Source organism: Siphateles boraxobius, unplaced genomic scaffold (genome assembly GCF_051911475.1).
Source record: "Siphateles boraxobius isolate OS27281-9 unplaced genomic scaffold, OSU_SipBor_1 320, whole genome shotgun sequence".
Taxonomy (NCBI): domain Eukaryota; kingdom Metazoa; phylum Chordata; class Actinopteri; order Cypriniformes; family Leuciscidae; genus Siphateles; species Siphateles boraxobius.
Window position 1 is genome coordinate 132,501 of NW_027508943.1, and position 21,442 is coordinate 153,942.

The 21,442-nt window shown below is 37.6% G+C and overlaps 1 protein-coding gene across 5 annotated transcripts in view; it reads left to right on the top strand.

Moving 5' to 3' along the window:
• pdzd7b (PDZ domain containing 7b) overlaps nt 1-21,442 on the top strand; it is a 49,037-nt gene that overhangs the window by 8,809 nt on the left and 18,786 nt on the right. For all 5 annotated transcript variants that reach the window (XM_077194738.1, XM_077194739.1, XM_077194736.1 and 2 more), the window contains 10 exons: nt 192-368; nt 1,327-1,474; nt 4,606-4,666; nt 12,799-13,137; nt 13,913-14,062; nt 14,429-14,535; nt 14,628-14,719; nt 16,210-16,301; nt 16,390-16,449; nt 19,386-19,898. In XM_077194738.1, coding sequence (XP_077050853.1) covers nt 192-368; nt 1,327-1,474; nt 4,606-4,666; nt 12,799-13,137; nt 13,913-14,062; nt 14,429-14,535; nt 14,628-14,719; nt 16,210-16,301; nt 16,390-16,449; nt 19,386-19,898 — 1,739 coding nt within the window. The remainder of the gene's footprint in view (nt 1-191; nt 369-1,326; nt 1,475-4,605; nt 4,667-12,798; nt 13,138-13,912; nt 14,063-14,428; nt 14,536-14,627; nt 14,720-16,209; nt 16,302-16,389; nt 16,450-19,385; nt 19,899-21,442) is intronic.

Sequence of the window (21,442 nt, forward strand, 5' to 3'; positions counted from 1 at the left end):
GCAATTCCTTGTGTATTATTCAATGTATTTTTATATATTAACACTAAATATTATTCTATATATTTTCAAATATACTGTTAAACCATTTAATATATTGATCATTCATATATAGGAAAATATATTTTCTTTTCATAAGGGTGACCGTGTCTGTGACTCTCAGCGCGCGTGTGTGTGTGTGTGTGTGTGTTCAGGGTGGATCTGATCCACCGGCGGATGGTGGTCGAGGAATCGGGCGCTCGTGTGTCGGTGTACAGCTCAGATGGAGCGCTGTGTCGAACGGTTCACCTCAATCTCTCACACAACCAGCCCGTCCTGGGACTCAACATCCGCGGAGGACGAGAATACAACCTGGGTATCTACGTGTCCAAGTCAGTACACACACCAACTACTGAGAGAATGATGCATGCTGGGACTTTATATGCATTATTGTGGCTTCATCATTCTGTTTGATCCATTAATACTAACACTATCTATTCTATTCTATATCTATAATAAATCTAATGGATGTACTGCGTCAGATTAAACTGGGAAGGGTCACAGCACTTGCATATTGTTGTCCTTTCACAGCTTCTATTGTTCTCATTTGTAAGTCGTTTTGGATAAAAGCGTCTGCTAAATGAATAAATGTAAATGTTTGTAATTTTTCAATTTTCTGTGGCCATCTGGTGGTCAAAATGAGGAACATCACCAAACATTTTCTTTTCTTTGATATTTTATAGCATTTTATTGCATTTTTTTAAATCTTATTTTATTTTATAGCATTTCTTAAATGATTAAGTTGTTTGGATGGATTGGCACTAAACTAACTAAAACAAATCAAATGTAAATTCATCAACTAGATCAAGTTTGTTGACAAATATTGATGTTGCCTTGACAAAGCCTTGTCTGAATGTATAAATAATTAAAGCTTGAAGTTTGAAGGTTTTAACATCAGACAGAAAATCAGATTAAGTAAAAAAAAAAAAAAAAGGTACAAACAGACCAATAAAAACTCAAACGACCACATTAGACCCCAATAACCCCCCAAAGCCACATTAAACAACAACAGACCACTTTAAAGATAAGCCCAGGAAACCACATAAGAACTATTAGACCACAATAGGGATTTATATTTAAAAAATGTATTACAGTAAACAATGTATTAGAGTAATATTATTGCTGGGGTTCGATGCTGAATCAGCCGTGTGTTTCTCAGACCAGTGAAGCTCGGGCCATCGTAGATCACATGCTTTTGGGGATAACTAGCTATGATACAGTGTGAAAATGTGCTGTGTGTTTTGGGAGTGTTTTGATGTGAGTGTTTTGTATGTGATTGTGTGTTTGCAGGCTGGATCCTGGAGGTCTGGCAGAACAGGGCGGAGTCAAGATGGGGGATCAGATCCTGTCAGCCAATGGCGTGAGCTTTGAGAACATCAATCATTACAGAGCAGTGGAAGTGCTGAAGAGTCAACCTCACGTCATACTGACTATTAAAGTGAGTCACGCACACACACACGCACACACACTCTCTTTCTCTCACTAACACACTCAGTCACACACTCACACTCACTAACACACACTCACACACACACACACACACACTCACTCACTAACTCTCTCACACACACACACACACACACACACACTTACAGCAGATGGTTGATGTGGCTCTCTGGTTTCTGTGTCAGGTTGTACATTATTCACTCTGTTCCTGGATCAGGTATTCCTGCAAACTCATACACACTTAATGTCCATATAAACATGCCAACATTCATGACCAGGAGCCAGAGAAAACGTTTAGGAGGAAATAAGTCACACTGTTTCCTGTTAACAGTTATTTCAGTACAGACAAAACAGTCAACTTTGTCGCGAAAAATGATCATAAAACGTAAATAAACCACAAATAATTCAAAAATGCATCCTAAAAATAAATGTTTTACATATTGAAATATTAATTAAATAATGAAAATGTAAAATTTAAATAAATTAATCATTTCAAAATAAAAATAAATCCAACTAAAACACTCACTAAAAAAGATGAAATATTTTGTTTTACCTGCATGTCATGTGACCATCAAAAATATCAAAGAACAGGGAACATTTGAATGTGTGAAATTATTGAAATATTAATTAAATCATAAGAATGTAAATAAACCACAATTATTTAAAACACATAACACATAATGTAAAAATAAAAACAGTCCAAACTAAACGTTTACAAAAAGTAAATATTTTATATGATGATATATATATATATTACTTTTTGTAAACGTTTAGTTTGGACTGTTTTTATTTTTAAATAATTGTGGTTTATTTACATTCTTATGATTTAATTAATTTTTCAATAATTTAACACATATTATATATATACAGGTCCTTCTCAAAAAATTTGCATATTGTGATAAAGTTCATTATTTTCCATAATGTAATGATAAAAATTAAACTTTCATATATTTTAGATTCATTGCACACCAACTGAAATATTTCAGGTCTTTTATTGTTTTAATACTGATGATTTTGGCATACAGCTCATGAAAACCCAAAATTCCTGTCTCAAAAATTAGCATATTTCATCCGACCAATAAAAGAAGTGTTTTTAATACAAAAAAAGTCAACCTTCAAATAGTTATGTTCAGTTTTAAACGACATGAAACAGATGTAGTATAAAAATTGGTAAGTATTTTTCTTTCTTTTTTATACTTGGAAATGATTAGTTCAGATTAAAGGGAAATATGACAAAACAACAAAAAAACAAAAATAAAACAATAGTTTCCAGGTAAATTACACGGGAAAAACCTTCAAAATAATTTCTTGAAATCAGTTTCACTCAAAACCAGATGAATAGTTAACTTGATACTTTGACTCTTTTCAAAGGAAATTTCAAAAACAAATAGAAAATAATCAAAAATAAAACAATAGACTTCAAAGCACAATACTCAATGACACACTGAATAATATCAGGATTAACTCAAATGAGTAAATTTCAACTCAATGTTCAGTTCACTCGTTCAATGTCCTTTATGAACTGCAAGGCAATTCAAAGTGAACAAATGAGATGGGAAACTCCTTCTCACTTCACTGATGCAACGATGTCCTTGAGAAAAAAACAAAACACAAAGGCATATACACGTGTGGTCCTACCACCTCTATGAACGTGTATGGAAATGTCCAAGTTCAGAAAAATCAGGGCTGGCTCGCCAGTATCCACCAACACCAAGCTGACCTCGTTGACGGCAGAGACAGATTTCAGCTCAAACTTCTCGTTCGATTCCACAAGTCATCACAACAGGAACTCGACATAAGGAAAGGGAATAGCAAGACAACAAACAAAACAAAACAGAAAAAAAAACAACAACCTTGCAACACAAGGCAGAAAGATACAATTAGTCACAATCAATTCCCTTTTTAACACATTAACATTTCAACTTGACCAATTTCTCATTAACAAATCCTTTAAAAGGAATATACAGGTCCTTCTAAAAAATTTAGCATATTGTGATAAAGTTCATTATTTTCCATAATGTAATGATAAAAATTAAACTTTCATATATTTTAGATTCATTGCACACCAACTGAAATATTTCAGGTCTTTTATTGTTTTAATACTGATGATTTTGGCATACAGTTCATGAAAACCCAAAATTCCTATCTCAAAAAATTAGCATATCATGAAAAGGGTCTGTAAACGAGCTATTAACCTAATCATCTGAATCAACTAATTAACTCTAAACACCTGCAAAAGATTCCTGAGGCTTTTAAAAACTCCCAGCCTGTTTCATTACTCAAAACCGCAATCATGGGTAAGACTGCCGACCTGACTGCTGTCCAGAAGGCCATCATTGACACCCTCAAGCAAGAGGGTAAGACACAGAAAGACATTTCTGAACAAATAGGCTGATGAAGGACCTGCGCCTGCACACGGCGACAACGCAGTCCTGAAGTGTCACTAGTCTCCCCTGTGAAGGCCTCCTTCCCTTTACCTCTGTACTGATAAACCACTGTCGGGATAATTCCGGCTCGCGTGGCTACGCAGACGCGACAAAAATATATGTATTATGAATTTTTAAGGCCAGACAAGTAGTTTGTTGAGGGTTGATTTGTGAAGAAGGACTACACGCCTGCGCACATATATATTCAAATGCGCATACCTATCGACTGAGCGCGTGATGCGCATGTGTGCGCCGTCTGCGTTTTCGCAGGTTTGTGTTCTTGAGGTTTGTACGGAGATAACAGATAATTGTTTGCACCTTCGAACCTATTTCTCGAGACTCCAGAAACGTTTATTGTGCGAATGAGCGGCCGGAGCGCGTTAGGGTTTTTTTTTCTGTTAGAACGGTGTCGTGTCATGTGACTGTGAATGTGTCGTTAAATTATTGAAATATTAGCTTAAAACCTGCAAATTACTGAAGGTAAATATTTCATCTCAAAGAGACTCAGCTTACATTAAAAGTTCATAAGATGGCGATTGTATCACACTAATGTTGTGTTAACGCATGTAAAGTGAAGTATTGTGGCTTTTAAAACAGTATTAACGTTTATTATTTTCCCAATAGAGTTCCATCGTACAAACTGGCAGACACAATAATAATTGACGGTTTGGATATAAATGTGGATTGTTGTTCACAGGAAGCAGGCAGATATCCAGCTTACAAAGAAATGGTGACAGAATTCAGCTGGATGAATAAATGTAAGCTAAAATATCAAGAAACATCAACAATAATGTGCTAATCCTTAAAGGGATAGTTCTCCCAAAAATGAAAATTAGCCCCCTCAAGCCATCCTAGGTGTGTATGACTTTCTTCTTTCTTCAAGTTGCGCTTAGACTTCAGTCGGATCGGTATGTTCGTTTTGGCCGGAAGCTAGTTATCTTACTTTATAAAGTTTTAAATATGGATATTTTTCTTAAACAAACTCATCGATTCGCCTCAGAAGGACTTTATTAACCACCCAGAGCTGTGAGATGCACTTTTATGATGGACAGATGCACTTTTATGATGGACAGATGCACAGATGCACTTTTATGATGGACAGATGCACTTTTATGATGGATAGATGCACTTTTATGATGGACAGATGCTCTTTTATGATGGACAGATGGACAGATGCACTTTTATGATGGACAGATGGACAGATGCACTTTTATGATGGATAGATGCACTTTTATGATGGACAGATGCACTTTTATGATGGATAGATGCACAGATGCACTTTTATGATGGACAGATGCACTTTTATGATGCACAGATGCACTTTTATGATGGACAGATGCACTTTTATGATGGACAGATGCACTTTTATGATGCACAGATGCACTTTTATGATGGACAGATGCACTTTTATGATGGATAGATGCACAGAAGCACTTTTATGATGGACAGATGCACTTTTATGATGCACAGATGCACTTTTATGATGGACAGATGCACTTTTATGATGCACAGATGCACTTTTATGATGGACAGATGCTCTTTTATGATGCACAGATGCACTTTTATGATGGACAGATGCACAGATGCACTTTTATGATGGATAGATGCACAGATGCACTTTTATGATGGACAGATACTCTTTTATGATGGACAGATGCACTTTTATGATGGACAGATGCACTTTTATGATGGATAGATGCACAGATGCACTTTTATGATGGACAGATGCACTTTTATGATGGATAGATGCACAGATGCACTTTTATGATGGACAGATGCTCTTTTATGATGCACAGATGCACTTTTATGATGGACAGATGCACAGATGCACTTTTATGATGGATAGATGCACAGATGCACTTTTATGATGGACAGATACTCTTTTATGATGGACAGATGCACTTTTATGATGGACAGATGCACTTTTATGATGGATAGATGCACTTTTATGATGGACAGATGCACTTTTATGATGGACAGATGGACAGATGCACTTTTATGATGGACAGATGCACTTTTATGATGGACAGATGCACTTTTATGATGGATAGATGCACTTTTATGATGGACAGATGCACTTTTATGATGGACAGATGCACTTTTAAGATGGACAGATGCACTTTTATGATGGACAGATGCACTTTTATGATGGACAGATGCACTTTTATGATGGATAGATGCACTTTTATGATGGATAGATGCACTTTTATGATGGACAGATGCACTTTTATGATGGACAGATGCACTTTTAAGATGGACAGATGCACTTTTATGATGGATAGATGCACTTTTTTGATGGACAGATGCACTTTTATGATGGACAGATGCACTTTTATGATGGATAGATGCACTTTTATGATGGACAGATGCACTTTTATGATGGACAGATGCACTTTTATGATGGATAGATGCACTTTTATGATGGACAGATGCACTTTTATGATGGACAGATGCACTTTTATGATGGACAGATGCACTTTTATGATGGATTGGTGCACTTTTATGATGGATAGATGCACTTTTATGATGGACAGATATACTTTTATGATGGACAGATGCACTTTTATGATGGACAGATGCACTTTTATGATGGATAGATGCACTTTTATGATGGACAGATGCACTTTTATGATGGACAGATGCACTTTTATGATGGACAGATGCACTTTTATGATGGATAGATGCACTTTTATGATGGACAGATGCTCTTTTATGATGGACAGATGCACTTTTATGATGATAGATGCACTTTTATGATGGACAGATGCACTTTTATGATGGACAGATGCACTTTTATGATGGATAGATGCACTTTTATGATGGACAGATGCACTTTTATGATGGACAGATGCATGGATAGATGCACTTTTATGATGGATAGACGCACTTTTATGATGGACAGATGCACTTTTATGATGGACAGATGCACTTTTATGATGGATAGATGCACTTTTATGATGGACAGATGCACTTTTATGATGGATAGATGCACTTTTATGATGGATAGATGCACTTTTATGATGGACAGATGCACTTTTATGATGGATAGATGCACTTTTATGATGGACAGATGCACTTTTATAATGGACAGATGCACTTTTATGATGGACAGATGCACTTTTATGATGGATAGATGCACTTTTATGATGGACAGATGCACTTTTATGATGGATAGATGCACTTTTATGATGGATAGATGCACTTTTATAATGGATGGATGCACTTTTATGATGGATGGATGCACTTTTATGATGGATAGATGCACTTTTATGATGGACAGATGCACTTTTATGATGGACAGATGCACTTTTATGATGGACAGATGCACTTTTATGATGGATAGATGAACTTTTATGATGGACAGATGCACTTTTATGATGGACAGATGCACTTTTATGATGGATAGATGCACTTTTATGATGGATGGATGCACTTTTATGATGGATAGATGCACTTTTATGATGGACAGATGCACTTTTATGATGGATAGATGCACTTTTATGATGGACAGATGCACTTTTATGATGGATAGATGCACTTTTATGATGGATAGATGCACTTTTATGATGGATGGATGCACTTTTATGATGGACAGATGCACTTTTATTCAATTCAATTCAATTCAATTCAAATTTATTTGTATAGCGCTTTTCACAATACACATTGTCTCAAAGCAGCTTTACAGAAATTGCATTTCGGAAATGTACATAGAAAAATACAGTTAGTTAATCAAGTATTAATTTATGGCATAACATATCGCCGGCTTTGAGTCGTCTCTTCACAGGCGTCGAGTCGTCTCTTCACAGGCGTTGGGGCATCTGAAGTCTCCGTGAGAGGCTGGATACAAACTGGAGCTGACGAACGCTATTTACCTCGGGACTAGCGTCCCGAGATAACAGCAGAAAGGCAGATGGGAAATAATTAGCATAGCTGATGTTCATAATGTTAATGCATTCGAACCGATTCAGCAGTATCAAAGGTTAAGCATTAAGTGAATGCTTGGTTAAAGAGATGCGTCTTTAATCTAGTTTTAAACTGGGACAGCGAGTCTGAGGCTCGTACAATATCAGGAAGGCTATTCCAGAGTTTAGGAGCTAAATGCGAGAACGCCCTCCCTCCTTTAGTGGACTTAGATATCCTAGGAATGACCAGAAGCCTCGAATTTAGTGATCTTAAAGAGCGCGATGGATTGTATGGCGATAGAAGGTCTGTTAAATACACAGGAGCTAAACCATTTAGGGCTTTATAGGTCAGTAGGAATACTTTGTAATTGATACGTAACTTAATAGGTAACCAGTGTAGAGATGATAAAATAGGTGTTATATGATCATATTTTCTTGATCTAGTAAGAACTCTAGCAGCTGCATTTTGCACTAACTGTAGCTTGTTAATTGAGGATGTAGGACAGCCAGCTAATAAAGCATTACAGTAATCTAGTCTCGAGGTCATGAAAGCATGAACTAACTTTTCTGCATCAGAAACAGATAGCATGTTGCGTAGCTTAGCAATGTTTCTAAGGTGGAAAAAGGCTGTTCTTGTAATATATGAAATATGATTTTCGAAAGTCAAGTTGCGGTCTAGTATAACACCCAGGTCTTTTACTGTAGTGGATAAAGTAACAGGACATCCTTCTAAATTAAAGTTGTATTGTAAGGGATTTTGTGGGTAGTTTTTTGGACCAATAAGTAGTACCTCCGTTTTATCTGAATTTAATAGCAGGAAATTACACGTCATCCAGCATTTTATATCATTTAGACACTCTGTCAATTTAGATAAGTTAGTGTTTTCATCTGGTCGTGATGAGATATATAATTGAGTGTCATCAGCATAACAGTGGAAATTAATTCCATGTTTTCTTATAATATTACCAAGTGGCAGCATATATATTGAGAATAGCAGAGGGCCTAACACCGATCCTTGCGGCACTCCATAGTCTACTGACGTTATCTTTGATTTTTCCCCATTTAGACAGACAAAATGGTAACGGTCTGATAAGTAAGATCTAAACCAGCTTAATGCCTGTCCCTGAACACCAGTGTAGTTTTGTAGTCGATCCAGGAGTATTTTATGATCGATAGTGTCGAACGCAGCGCTTAGATCGAGTAGAACTAGTATTGAGATACAGCCTTGGTCAGAAGCTAAAAGTAAATCATTTGTAATTTTAACTAGCGCAGTTTCTGTGCTATGATGCGGTCTGAATCCCGACTGGAATTTTTCATAGATATCATTTTCTTGTAAGAAAGAGCACAATTGAGCGGACACAATTTTTTCTAGTATTTTAGACATAAATGGAAGATTTGAGATGGGTCTGTAATTTGCTAAGTTATTTGGATCTAATTGCGGTTTCTTAATGAGAGGTTTTATTACTGCCAGCTTGAATATTTTTGGAACATGACCTAAAAATAAAGACGAGTTAATAATATTAAGAAGAGGCTCTTCGACTACAGGTAACACTTCTTTCAGTAGTTTAGTGGGTATTGGATCTAATAAACATGTTGTTGGTTTCGATGCAATGATAAGTTTATTTAGCTCTTCCTGTCCTATAGTTGTAAATCGGTGTAGTTGTTCTAGAGGGGCCATAATTGAGGCTGAATCATAAGACATCATAGAGGATTGTATATTTACAATTGTGTTTCGGATGCTTTCTATTTTCTCATTGAAGTAATTCATAAAATCATTACTACTATATTGTAATGGAATATTTTGCTCTGGTGATGTTTGTTTATTTGTTAGTCTAGCCACGGTGTTGAATAAAAACCTTGGATTATTTTGGTTATTTTCTATTAGTTTGCGGAGATGCTCAGCCCTTGCTGCTTTTAGAGCCTTTTTATAACGTGACATACTGTCTTTCCACGCGATTCTAAAGACCTCTAAATTAGTTTGTTTCCATTTACGCTCTAAGTTACGAGTTTCTCTCTTGATTGCATGCGTAGCACTGTTGTACCATGGTGCTTTAGTTTTCTCTCTTACCTTTTTTAATCTAATTGGTGCAACAATATCTAGTGTACTAGAGAACATGGTGCTCAAACTGCTAGTCATTTCCTCTAGTTCATCTGTTTGTTTGGGTGCACTGCGCAGCTGAGATAGATCAGGTAAGCTATTTGAGAATCTATCTATAGTGGTTGGAAGGATTGTTCTGCCTGGTCGATAACGTTGCGCAACGTGACAAATTTCAGCAGTACGTATTATACAAGTTACCATGTAATGATCAGTGAGATCATCACTTTGCGGTATAATATTTATATCAGTTGGATTGGTTCCATATGATATAATTAAATCTAGTGTATGATTTAGACGATGAGTGGGACCGCTGACGTTTTGCGTGACCCCAAAGGAGTTTAATAAATCTGTAAACGCAGTCCCTAACGCATCATTTGTATTATCTACGTGTATGTTAAAGTCTCCAACAATTATTGCTTTATCGACATTGACCAATAGATCTGAGAGAAAGTATGCAAACTCTTTTAGGAAATCAGCATAGGGCCCTGGAGGTCTATATAGGGTAGCCAAGGCTAGAGATAATATGGATTTGTTTCTTGCATCTAAGAGCGTAACATTTAGCACAAGTACTTCAAACGAATTAAACCTGTGACCTGTTTTCTGAGTAACATTAAGAATATCTCTATAGATTGTTGCAACCCCGCCGCCACGACCGATCAGACGGGGCTCATGCTTATAACAGTATCCTGGTGGAGTGGACTCATTTAGACCGAAATAATCATTTGGTTTAAGCCAGGTTTCAGTAAGGCAAAGTACATCGAAACTATTATCTGTGACCATTTCATTTACAATAACCGCCTTAGGTGTGAGCGATCTAATGTTTAGAAGACCTAGCTTTAGAAATTGTTTTTGTTCACTGATATTTAGATTTTCTGGTTTAATTACAATAAGATTTTTGCTAGATCCTACACTAGATTTATTGTTTGGCCTCACTAAGCGAGGAATAGACACAGTTTCTATATAATGTTCTACACTACTTATATCAATTAAGTTGGGACAGCAAAGACTGTGATTTGGACTTTGACTTACTAGTCATATGGTGTGTAACGTCTTGGAGATGTTGTCGGACAGAACAGCCGCTCCGATTCTGCTGGGGTGCAGGCCATCAGCACGGTAGAGCCTAGGTCGCTCCCAGAACAGATTCCAATTATTTACAAAGAGCAGTTTCTGTTCATTACACCATGACATTAACCATTCATTTAGAGCAAATAATCTACTGAACCTTTCTTGTCCTAGTCGGTACGTGGGAAGCGGTCCAGACACGATGATAGTTGCTTCAGGCGATGTGCTGCGAACCGTCTCGATCAGGCTTCTGTAGTCCTTCTTCAGAACCTCCGTCTGCCGCAGCCTGATGTCGTTCGTCCCGGCGTGTAGGACCACAGCTCCGACGCGCTCGTCACCGTTCAGGATCTCGGGAATCTGTGCGGCGACATCAAGAACACGAGCACCAGGAAAACAGTGAGTGCGCACCTTACGCTTACCTGAGGTAGCACGGACATGACGGACCATGGAAGTGCCGATGATCACGGCGGCGTCACGTTCCGGCTCGCGAAGAGGGGAGAAGCGGTTCCGGGTGGAGATCTCGAAGACCGGGAGGGGGGGGGAAGTCCTTGGTCTGGTCCTGGCTCGTGTCTTCCGCTGTGGGATCACCCAGGGTCCGTGGTGTTGCCTCGGTGCCGGAGTGAATGAAGGCAGAGATGATCGCGTCCTCCTGGGCAGAGAAACGCACGGAGTAGACGAAGTCGGAGTCAAAAAGTTACTAACCACTGACTTGTGAGCATCGGCGCGTGATGTTTCGAGCGTTGATCGCCGATCTCGCAGCTCGGCTTGCTTCACCAGCAGAACGCGGATCTGTTTCTCCACCGACTCCAGCTCCAATCGTACCGAAACCAGCTCGAATGTGTCCTCACCTGCACTCAGAGGTAACGTTAGACACACATCCGATATGTTCGCCATTATAACAGATGAACAGTAAATTAGTAGTGATACTACCAATATCACTACTAATTTAGGACTGAAATGATGGATATAACACGTATCCTTTCAGTCAAACGGGTGTAAAATGAGAGGGTCGATAGGCGCGAGGCCACGCGTGAAATGCTAGCGGGCTAAAGGCTAGTAGCCGAGATTCGGAAAGTTGGATCTAAGTAGCGATATCAAAGCAATCCGATTGTTTTTTATAAGGAATAGTGTCGAGGATAAGTTCACATGATATAAAAATAGAAAGTGCTTGTTTATAAATGAGTGGTAAAGAAGAAAATCAGCGATTAATGAATCAATTCGACGGAGCTTTTATGATGGACAGATGCACTTTTATGATGGATAGATGCACTTTTATGATGACAGATGCACTTTTATGATGGATAGATGCACTTTTATGATGGATGGATGCACTTTTATGATGGATGGATGCACTTTTATGATGGACAGATGCACTTTTATGATGGACAGAAAAATCAAGAAAAAACGTTTTTAAAACATGGAGATTTTGGACGTTCCAAGAACTTTCAGTAATAATGTTTTCATAGCTTAAAGCAAAAATGTATTTTGTTAGCTGGGGGGATCGAGATACAGTGGTGGTCAGAATTAATGGCACCCCTGGTAAATATGATAAAAAATGGCTATAAAAATTAAATTTGCATAAATCTAACCTTTCATTGAAGTAAAATAATTGAAAGTGGGGGGGGGGGGGGGGTCATAATCACATTATGAAATAAATGCTTTTCTCCAAAACACGCTGGCCATACTTATTGGCTCCCTGTTATTAAATACTTTTTGCAACCTTTTTGCATATACACCTAAGATGGCTTGAGGGTGAGTAAATAAACGGCTAATTTTAATTTTTGGGTGAGCTATCCCTCTAAGTACACTGACCTTTGACCTCTTTCAGCGGGCAGTGGAACCGTGTGTTCGTCGTCACGCGGGTCGGGGTCTTACTCGTCGACCTCCTCGCTGTCCTCTGGGACGCCCCTCGGCTCTTTGAGTGGCTTTTCCCAAACTACTCTGCCTGTTAGCTTGCCCTTAAGAGCCAAAATGTCTGCCGCTGAGGGCCAGTTTCCCCCAGACTCCACTGATAACCAGGGCGGTTCAGAGCAGCTGCGGACCGTGAGCCGAGGAGCCACAGAACTCTTGCAGGACTCGGTGATCCGGGGTGAAGGAGAAGAGGACGAGTCGGGAGCGAACAGAAGTCTTCCGATACGTCGAACACGAAGTCATGTGACTGTGACAGGTAGGGTTAAGAGATCATATTAGTCATATTTTGCTATATTTGTGAGGTTATCAAGTGATTATATTCTGGTGCTCCACTGTTGTTGTTTTTTTTCATACATCAACTTTCCATCGAGCCAGCTAAAATATGTGCTAGGAACATCATGTTCATATTAAGATATGAAAACATTATTTCTGAATATGATGTTAGGAAACACTCCATTTTGCAAACATTATGGTTAAATGTTGTGAAAAAAATAGTAACATTTAAAAAATGTTAGACGAACGTCAAACTAAAATGTTTCCATGAACAATAATGCATTTTGAGAACATTATTAAAGACCAGATCACTTACACACACACACACACACACACACACACACACACACACACACACACACACACACACACGTCTCTGTTCCTCTCAGCCGGACAACACAAAGTCATGTGACTGTATCAGGTAGGGTTAAGCGCTTTAAAGAGATCATATACGGTCATATTTTGTTATATTTGTGAGGTTATTATATTCTGCTGCTCCAGTGTTTGTTTTCTTCATACACTACCAGTCAAAAGATTTGGATCTGTAAGATTTTTAATGTTTTTAAAAGAAGTCTCTTCTGCTCACCAAGACTGCTTTTATTTGATATTTATTTATTCCCTGTTAGCTGGGAATGCCACTAAAACCTTCATATGTAACGTTTGTCTATGATCCAATTGAACAAAACAAGTGCCTGTCTGATGTACATGAACTGTTTCAGACCAATAACACACACTGTTTGTTTCTCCTGTTGCCACAGAAGAGGAGAAGACACAGAAGAGAAAGCAGACGGAGCGAGGACAGGAAAGCCGTTCGCTGCAGCGCTCCAAAACTTTATTCGGTCTTTTCCGAAAGCGAGATTCCTCAAGATCACGCTCCAGATCTCCCTCCCGCTCAGAGAGCATTCTGGGTAATATTTTTAGAGGATCACATCGTGGTTACACTTTATTTTAAGGTGTCATTGTTACAGTGTAATTGTATATTTAAGTACTGAGTAATATTAAGCAACTGCATGTACTTACTATGGGGTTTGGTTGAGGGTTAGTTGCATGTAATTATGCATAATTTACTGTTATTACTATGGTAAGTACATGTAACATGTAACAAGGACACTGTGTAATAAAGTGTTACCCACATCGTTAAGTCCAAAGCGTACTTTAGTTTTTTATGCACACAGACAAACATAAGCAATAGAAATGTGGATATAGCTATGTTATTATCCTTTATAAAATAAAATGCGTTTGATTTAAACCTGAAGTACTGAATGTTTCTACAGGCGGATGTAATGGTGATTTATCTGACGCTCTGAGTCATGTACGAGAGATTGCTGTCAGGCTGCTGGAGGATGAAGATGTGGATGTGCTCATGGAAATCTGTCAGAGGGTAAGAGAGATTCAGCCTCACACACCCTGACGATCTCACATAACTCATGGGTTTCTTCATCCAGAGACTGAACTCATGTGCTGTTCTGACAGTATTTAACAGAGCGAGGGCTTCAGACGCTGGTCCAGCCGCTCCTGGCCCTCCTGAACACGCCAGAGAAACTGCTGATGCTCCGAGAGATCAGGTGAGATCCAGAGATCATGTGCAAACCGTGCTGGGCGGTATGACCAAACATTTATACCATGGTATTTTTCTACATTATACCGGTTTCACAGTATATAACGGTACTTTTTTCAAGCATGACTGGGTGTTAACCACATTTTTTACTGATTGAGAGAGGAAATACTGCAGGGGATTGGATTAGAATGCCATATTTTACTGTCATGAGTGAATATTGTAGAAAAATTCCACACTAATATTAATACAGGTTTGCAAGGCCCCACAAAATGATGCTGTTTAAAAGAGGCGCTCATAAACGCTGGAAGGATAAAGAAAGATTAAATGAAAATAACATGGGAACATTTCTAAAGACAGTCAGTTCCTTTCAAAGATACATTCATATAAAAACACCCGCGCCTCGAAAAAATCTATTGAACCAATGTATGTGAAACACTGTAATATAATTTGACCGCTATCAGTTATAGTTTAACCTATCCATGTTCACCGTCACACTTGCTAACACACACAGCTGAGCATCACCAGTTCAACAGTGAAAAGACTCGCCGCATTCCCAACGTTGTTTAAGCGACACACACCGGTATTGCAGTATATAACAAATTAATATCATTACAACAAAAAAAACACCGGTATTCGGTTTGAACCGGTTTACCGCCCAGCACTGTGTGCAAATCTGACGTATAAAAAAACAAAGAGCGGAGGGTTACTGTAATGCTATAGTTCGTTTTTTTACGTCCAAAATTATCAATATTCTATTACCATTTCATTTGATCTACATCTATTTTTGAGCCGTCGAAATTACTGGTTAACCGATGATTTTTTTCTTGATATTTTGTGACTTTTTCTCATTTAGGATCATGAACATGCATGTATAGATTCTACACTCTGACTGATGTGTTGTGGAATGTGCATGTAAAATTTTGATTATGATTTATGATGTTTGTGGGTCAATCTGACCCTCATATTTTATGGTTAAAGGCAGCTGCACAGAACAAAAAAATAATAATTTGGGATGTATTTTGCTATGTCAGTTCTCAACCTTACACTGTGTTGAACAGAATTACAATGCTGTTTATAAAATGTACAGTTTGTGGGAAAAAAAATAGTTTGTTTTTTGTAATGCGTGAGAAGTATTAATGTTAAAGGTTTACAGTTTTTTTTGTTTGTTGGTTTTTCATAGTGTGATTTTTGGTGAATTATTCTGAACCCAATTACAGTCAGTGTATTTGCTCACTGTAAATATTGACTGTATTTAATGTTCAGCCCATTTTGATAGCCATCATTTCATTTTTTGAAGCTGCAAAACATGAGGGTTTTAGTTTTAGACCAAACTACCATTTATAATGGTGACCTTGAACACCTGTGATGGAAACTGTGGAAAATTAGTTTCACGACCCTTTCAAGAGTCTTAATCTGAAAAATCATGGCCAAAACCGGAAATTTAAACAAATATTGCTATACAGAAGTGACTGTAGTTTGGTGTCTCTCATCTCCCAGAAGTCTCGTGTCCTCCAGTGATCTCCCGCTCTTCAACATCTCGGTGTCTCCATTCGAAGAGGAAGCTTATGATATTCTGAAGAATCGCTCACGTAAATCGATCATAATCTTTACATTTTAATGCACAGATTCACAGTTGCTTGCAGACCCTTCATTAGTGTTCTTGTGTGTTTAATCTAGGCAGAAGTTCTCCCCAGACACGCCACACTCCCAGACGCCACGTCATCACACCTGCACCAGGTGAGCATCATTTCTCCTGTTATATCCATCAATAATTCCATATACTGTACCAATACACCTTTATAATTTTGAAGTTGGCACATGACCGAGCTTCAGCTTTGGAATATGTCAGTTGCTGGGCGAAATGATGATGTATATCAATGACACAATATCGAGCTATATTGTATTTAGTGTTGTCTAGCACATATATTGTTCCATTTAAATATTTAAATGTCTGTTGGTTTTGTTACATTTAGAGATTTAAGTTTTGATAAGTCCGATATTTTAAACCGAGACACTACAGGTGAATAGGGTAAAAATTTTAACGTACAGATATCACCATGAAACTTTAACAGTTGATTACTTGCATGAATAGGAGAAAAAAATGTATTGCAAGTTTTCTGTAATTTTATGTTTAAATATGCTAATCAGGCTATATCTAATTAAATATGCACTAATTTGCATATATTTTGAAGTGACGTTTATTTGAAGATGAAAAAAACAAGGTTCAAAATTATTTTTGCATTTTTTTGATATATTCAATGAAAAGACATTTACAGAAGGGATTATGAATATCTCCTTTTGCTACCCTGTAAATCAGAAAATACTGCCAATAGTCTTAAAAAATGATTTCCGCCCTATTTTTAGGCATAAAATGTCATATTAATCAGGCCAAGATTGATATATCAACAAAACCCTCTGAACAAACCTTCACAATATAGTTAGGAATAGGACTGTAAAGTTTGGTGTATGTAGGTGATACAGAAGTGGAAAATCGTCACTAGGAGTGTAGGAAAAAACTCATTTTGAGAAAACGGCCTTTAAAGATTTTTATGGCAAAATTCCACTAATTTCTATTGAAAGCCATGAATTACAGACAAAATATGCTTTAGGTCCATGTAAAATCAATGTATCACACTGTTTAACATCCAAAACTCATCACTGCTTCATCCATCACCGATCATAACATCCAAAACAACACTCAAAACATCAAAACCACACATCAACAGTCCATCACACAGGTGAATATGTTTCTGCCGTAGGGACTCACAACCACTTTAGGATCCCACAATTACAGATTTGTTTAGTATTATATAGTAATTATATTATACAAAAACTGAAATGTGTTGTGTAATATAATTGTTTTGTATAAATAGTGTGTAAAGTATTGTATATATGTGATGCATGTATATAATGTCAGAGTGCGTCACGTGACGATTCTGAACAAATCACGTTGTCAGAAATTGGCATCAGCCAATGAGATGCGCATTTCAAGTTAAATCGCCAGTTTTACTTTCACGATTGGTTGCTGATAAACAGGAAATGACCATATTTGGATCCGATAGCGTTGCAAAGGAGAGAGAGAGCTTTCTAACGGTGTGTGTGATGACAGGGTGCAGACAGCGATCGCGGAGCAGCAGGATGATTTAGAACGCCAACTTTTGTTGAATTTATGCAAAATCTACACACGCAAACAGACAAAGTGTAGTAAAATAAAGACCTAAATGTGTATTTTGGATTTTTTTTCAGCACAAGTCTGAAAGAAGACATGTTATTAAAGACAAATAGCCCAAAATCTCAAAACGATGAAAAAAACCCGATGTTTTTGCCTGCCGTGTCTCGCCTTAAGTTAGATATTTAAATGTTTTGTTTTTTTCCATTTAGAGATTTGAGTTTTGATAAGTTAAATATTTTAAGTTAGATATTTAAATGTCTTTTTTTTTTCATTTAGAAATTATGTTTTAATAAGATAAATATTTTAAAGTAGATATTTAAATGTCTGTCGGTTTTGTTCCATTTAGAGATTTAAGTTTTGATTAGTTAAATATTTAGATATTTAAATGTTTTGTTTTTTTCTCGCGGATATAAAAGAATAAGGACATTTCATTCTACCGAACTACACGCAAGTGCTGAATTAATACTCACACAGGTCAGTTTATTAGACGAATTAAACTTGAGGTAACGCAGTGCTGTTTCACTCGCTCTAACAGTTACACTATCACACTAAACGGCATTTGAGTGTGTTGAATGTTGCTAGTTAGGTTGTGTGTTGGCTGTATGAGACTAAGTACGTTAAGCTAGATAACATTAGAATATTACAACATTAGTATCATAGAATAACATACAGATCATATTCTAACATTTCATCATGTTGAACTAAATATCATTGATTAACATTGATAACATTTGTTTTATGTACATTTGCTCACCTGTTTAGTCGCGGACGTGGATCTCTGGGCATCTCGAAAGATGTTGATCTTCGTTTTAGTCCTCTTTTTGTCTCAAAGTCTGCTTGCCATGGTCCATAATGTTTGAACAAAACAACAACAGCATGAGCGTCCTGCTAGGCATAACGGGCCAGTTGTCAACGTCTGTCGCCATGGTTACTATGGCAGTACGAGGTCAAACCTGGCGGAAACCGAGGGTAACGCGGATATGACGTCATTGACTGGCGACTCCTCACCCCTGCTCACACGCCCCGTTTCCTTGATTAAAAGTGCAATTTTCTCACGATTTACAAATTGTTTGAAACATTTGGGATATTGTAAGTAATCAACTAAACAAAATATATAACATTGGCCTAGTGGTTTTTGGATATTTTACTGCAAAAATCCTACATATTGTACCTTTAAGTGGAAAAATAGCCAGTTGTCAAATCGCCTGATTCGAGTTTAACATTTTCCAAATTGGTTTAGAAGTTGTTGAGACAATGAGCACGTTTTCATACACACCGGTTTAAAATTTCAACAACATTTCAACATTTAAAAAAAAAATCATTTAAAAATCAGGTTATTATTCACCGGTAGTGACGTCAAAACCTAATCATTCATGAGTTATATGAAAGTTACAATGGTTCATGTGTTGGGAATTGCAAACCGGTTCTTACTCATTCCGGGTCTTGTTGTCTTGTTATTATTCCAAATAATAACCGGAAAGCGTATCTCTCTCTGCCTCAGATGTGCATGGTGGATTTGAGCTGCACGCATCAGAAGACATGAAGAAACACAATCAGCTTCTAGAAGGTCTCGAGGAGCTCCGTCTGTCCTGCTATCAAGACCAGAACGAGTTACTGGACGTTCCCGTGGACACTTTCAGTCATTCAGACACAATACCCTCCTCTAGGACGCCAGCGCTCCTTCCCAACTGGCTACTGGCGGAGAACACGCGTCCAGACTCTTCCCAGACATCGGTTCCTTCACACAGAGGAAGAGCTCCTGTCCGGAACGGACATTCGAAGAGTAAATCAGTCGGAGCGGATGTGTTGTTTACTGTAGTGGACTTGCCTCGCCACAAGAGGCCGCTGCTCTCACAGGTCTTCGGTTCCCTTAAGAAGTGCCATAGAGCAACAGTGACACCCGCAGGACAGTCCGTGCAACAGCAGCTGAACGAGAAACATACAGATGATGTCCACATTGAGTCGGAGTTTGAGCTCACTACAGTCCACATCAGCAAAACCAAGCAGTCACTGGGTATTGAGTTTTCTTTTTCATTTCTTTTCAATGTAAAGCAATGCAACTCTTATTTTTTATTTTTTATTATTATTATTTATCCGTGCACATCATTATTGTGTTAATAATATTGAATCAGAATACCTTGCCCTTCCTTTTGCAGCATCTCTTCTCTTCTCTAATGATGTGGGCGGGGCAACCTGTAACTCACATGAGATCAGCCAATAGCAAACCACAACCATCCAATCAATTCCCCACAGACAAAATCAAGCCCCGCCCACATTTGTTCTTGTTCCAGAAGTGTTTTTCACTCGGATATACGGCACAATAGGAGAGAACAGACTAGCACAACTTCCCTTTCAGGCCGACTTTATCTTGATCTGTTGAGATGAGAGTTTATTGTGCAATGCAAACATGCATACACATTCTTCAAAAGTCAAAAACAGTAGGGTAGAGTCAAATGCGGTAAAAATGTTTTGTAGCTTGTGCAGTTCTGCTCATTATTGAGTAGGGGAAAACTTCTGTTTACATCTTTTTTTTAAGGGTTTTAATAAAGTAAGTTTGTTTTTAATGATATAATTTGATGGTTAAGAACCACTGTCTTAAAATCACAGCAGCCAAAAAAAACAACAATTAAACTTTAATGGGCTCTAGAGGAAAACAAACAAAAAAATTAGGTGACGCCTTTAAAGCCGGCATTAAATTTGTATTTGTTTTCTAAATGCATTTTATTGATCTTGTGAACAATTCAAACATGCATGCTTAATTTTTTTATTTGACCTAGTAATTTTTAATGGATCCTCCCGTTACTCTTACAGATCTAATGTACAACCGATGGATGTACGACGTCCTCTCTTACATTTCTCCTTTTTCAGTAAGCCGCTTCACTCGGATGTACGTCAGAATATGGAAGAAAAGATGTGTCGCTACTTTCATTTCATCCTGACTTAAACCCTTGTGCGTCAATTAAAAAAAGTTACACAGGTCCATATTGGACAAAAATGTCCGTGTCAAAAAACTGTCCTAAAAATGTTAAGCGTGGGAGCAAAGACTTAAGTTTGGTCCAAAACTGCTAGAAAAATAAAAGTCATAAATCTAAACAAGTTGGGTTTTAAATTTGAAGTTGAGATCTCAAAAAATGAGCTTTCAAGTGAGATTTTATTTGTGTGCAGTAACACATTTTCCCCATTACATGCAGTAGAGTTTTCTTCTCTCTCAAATATTACAAGCACACACACACACAATTTTTTTTCATCACACACATGCAAACCACACTCTGACATCCATACCAACACACCCACACAATTATCGCTACACAATTTATCCAATTGGCTCTATAATATGCATAAGCTGAAAACAGGAATAAAGCGAGTATTTGCTTTATAGGCCAAACCTGAGAAAATATCTCCATCTGGTAAAAATAGTACAAATACAAATTTTGAAGCTTTGCCAAAGGAAGGAAAGCCTATTAACAAAGATTGCATCAGTTTATAGTTAAATGGCACAGGGATTAAAAAATGCAGTTTTAATGATTTTCAATGAGGACATTTTTGTCTTTAAGGTCC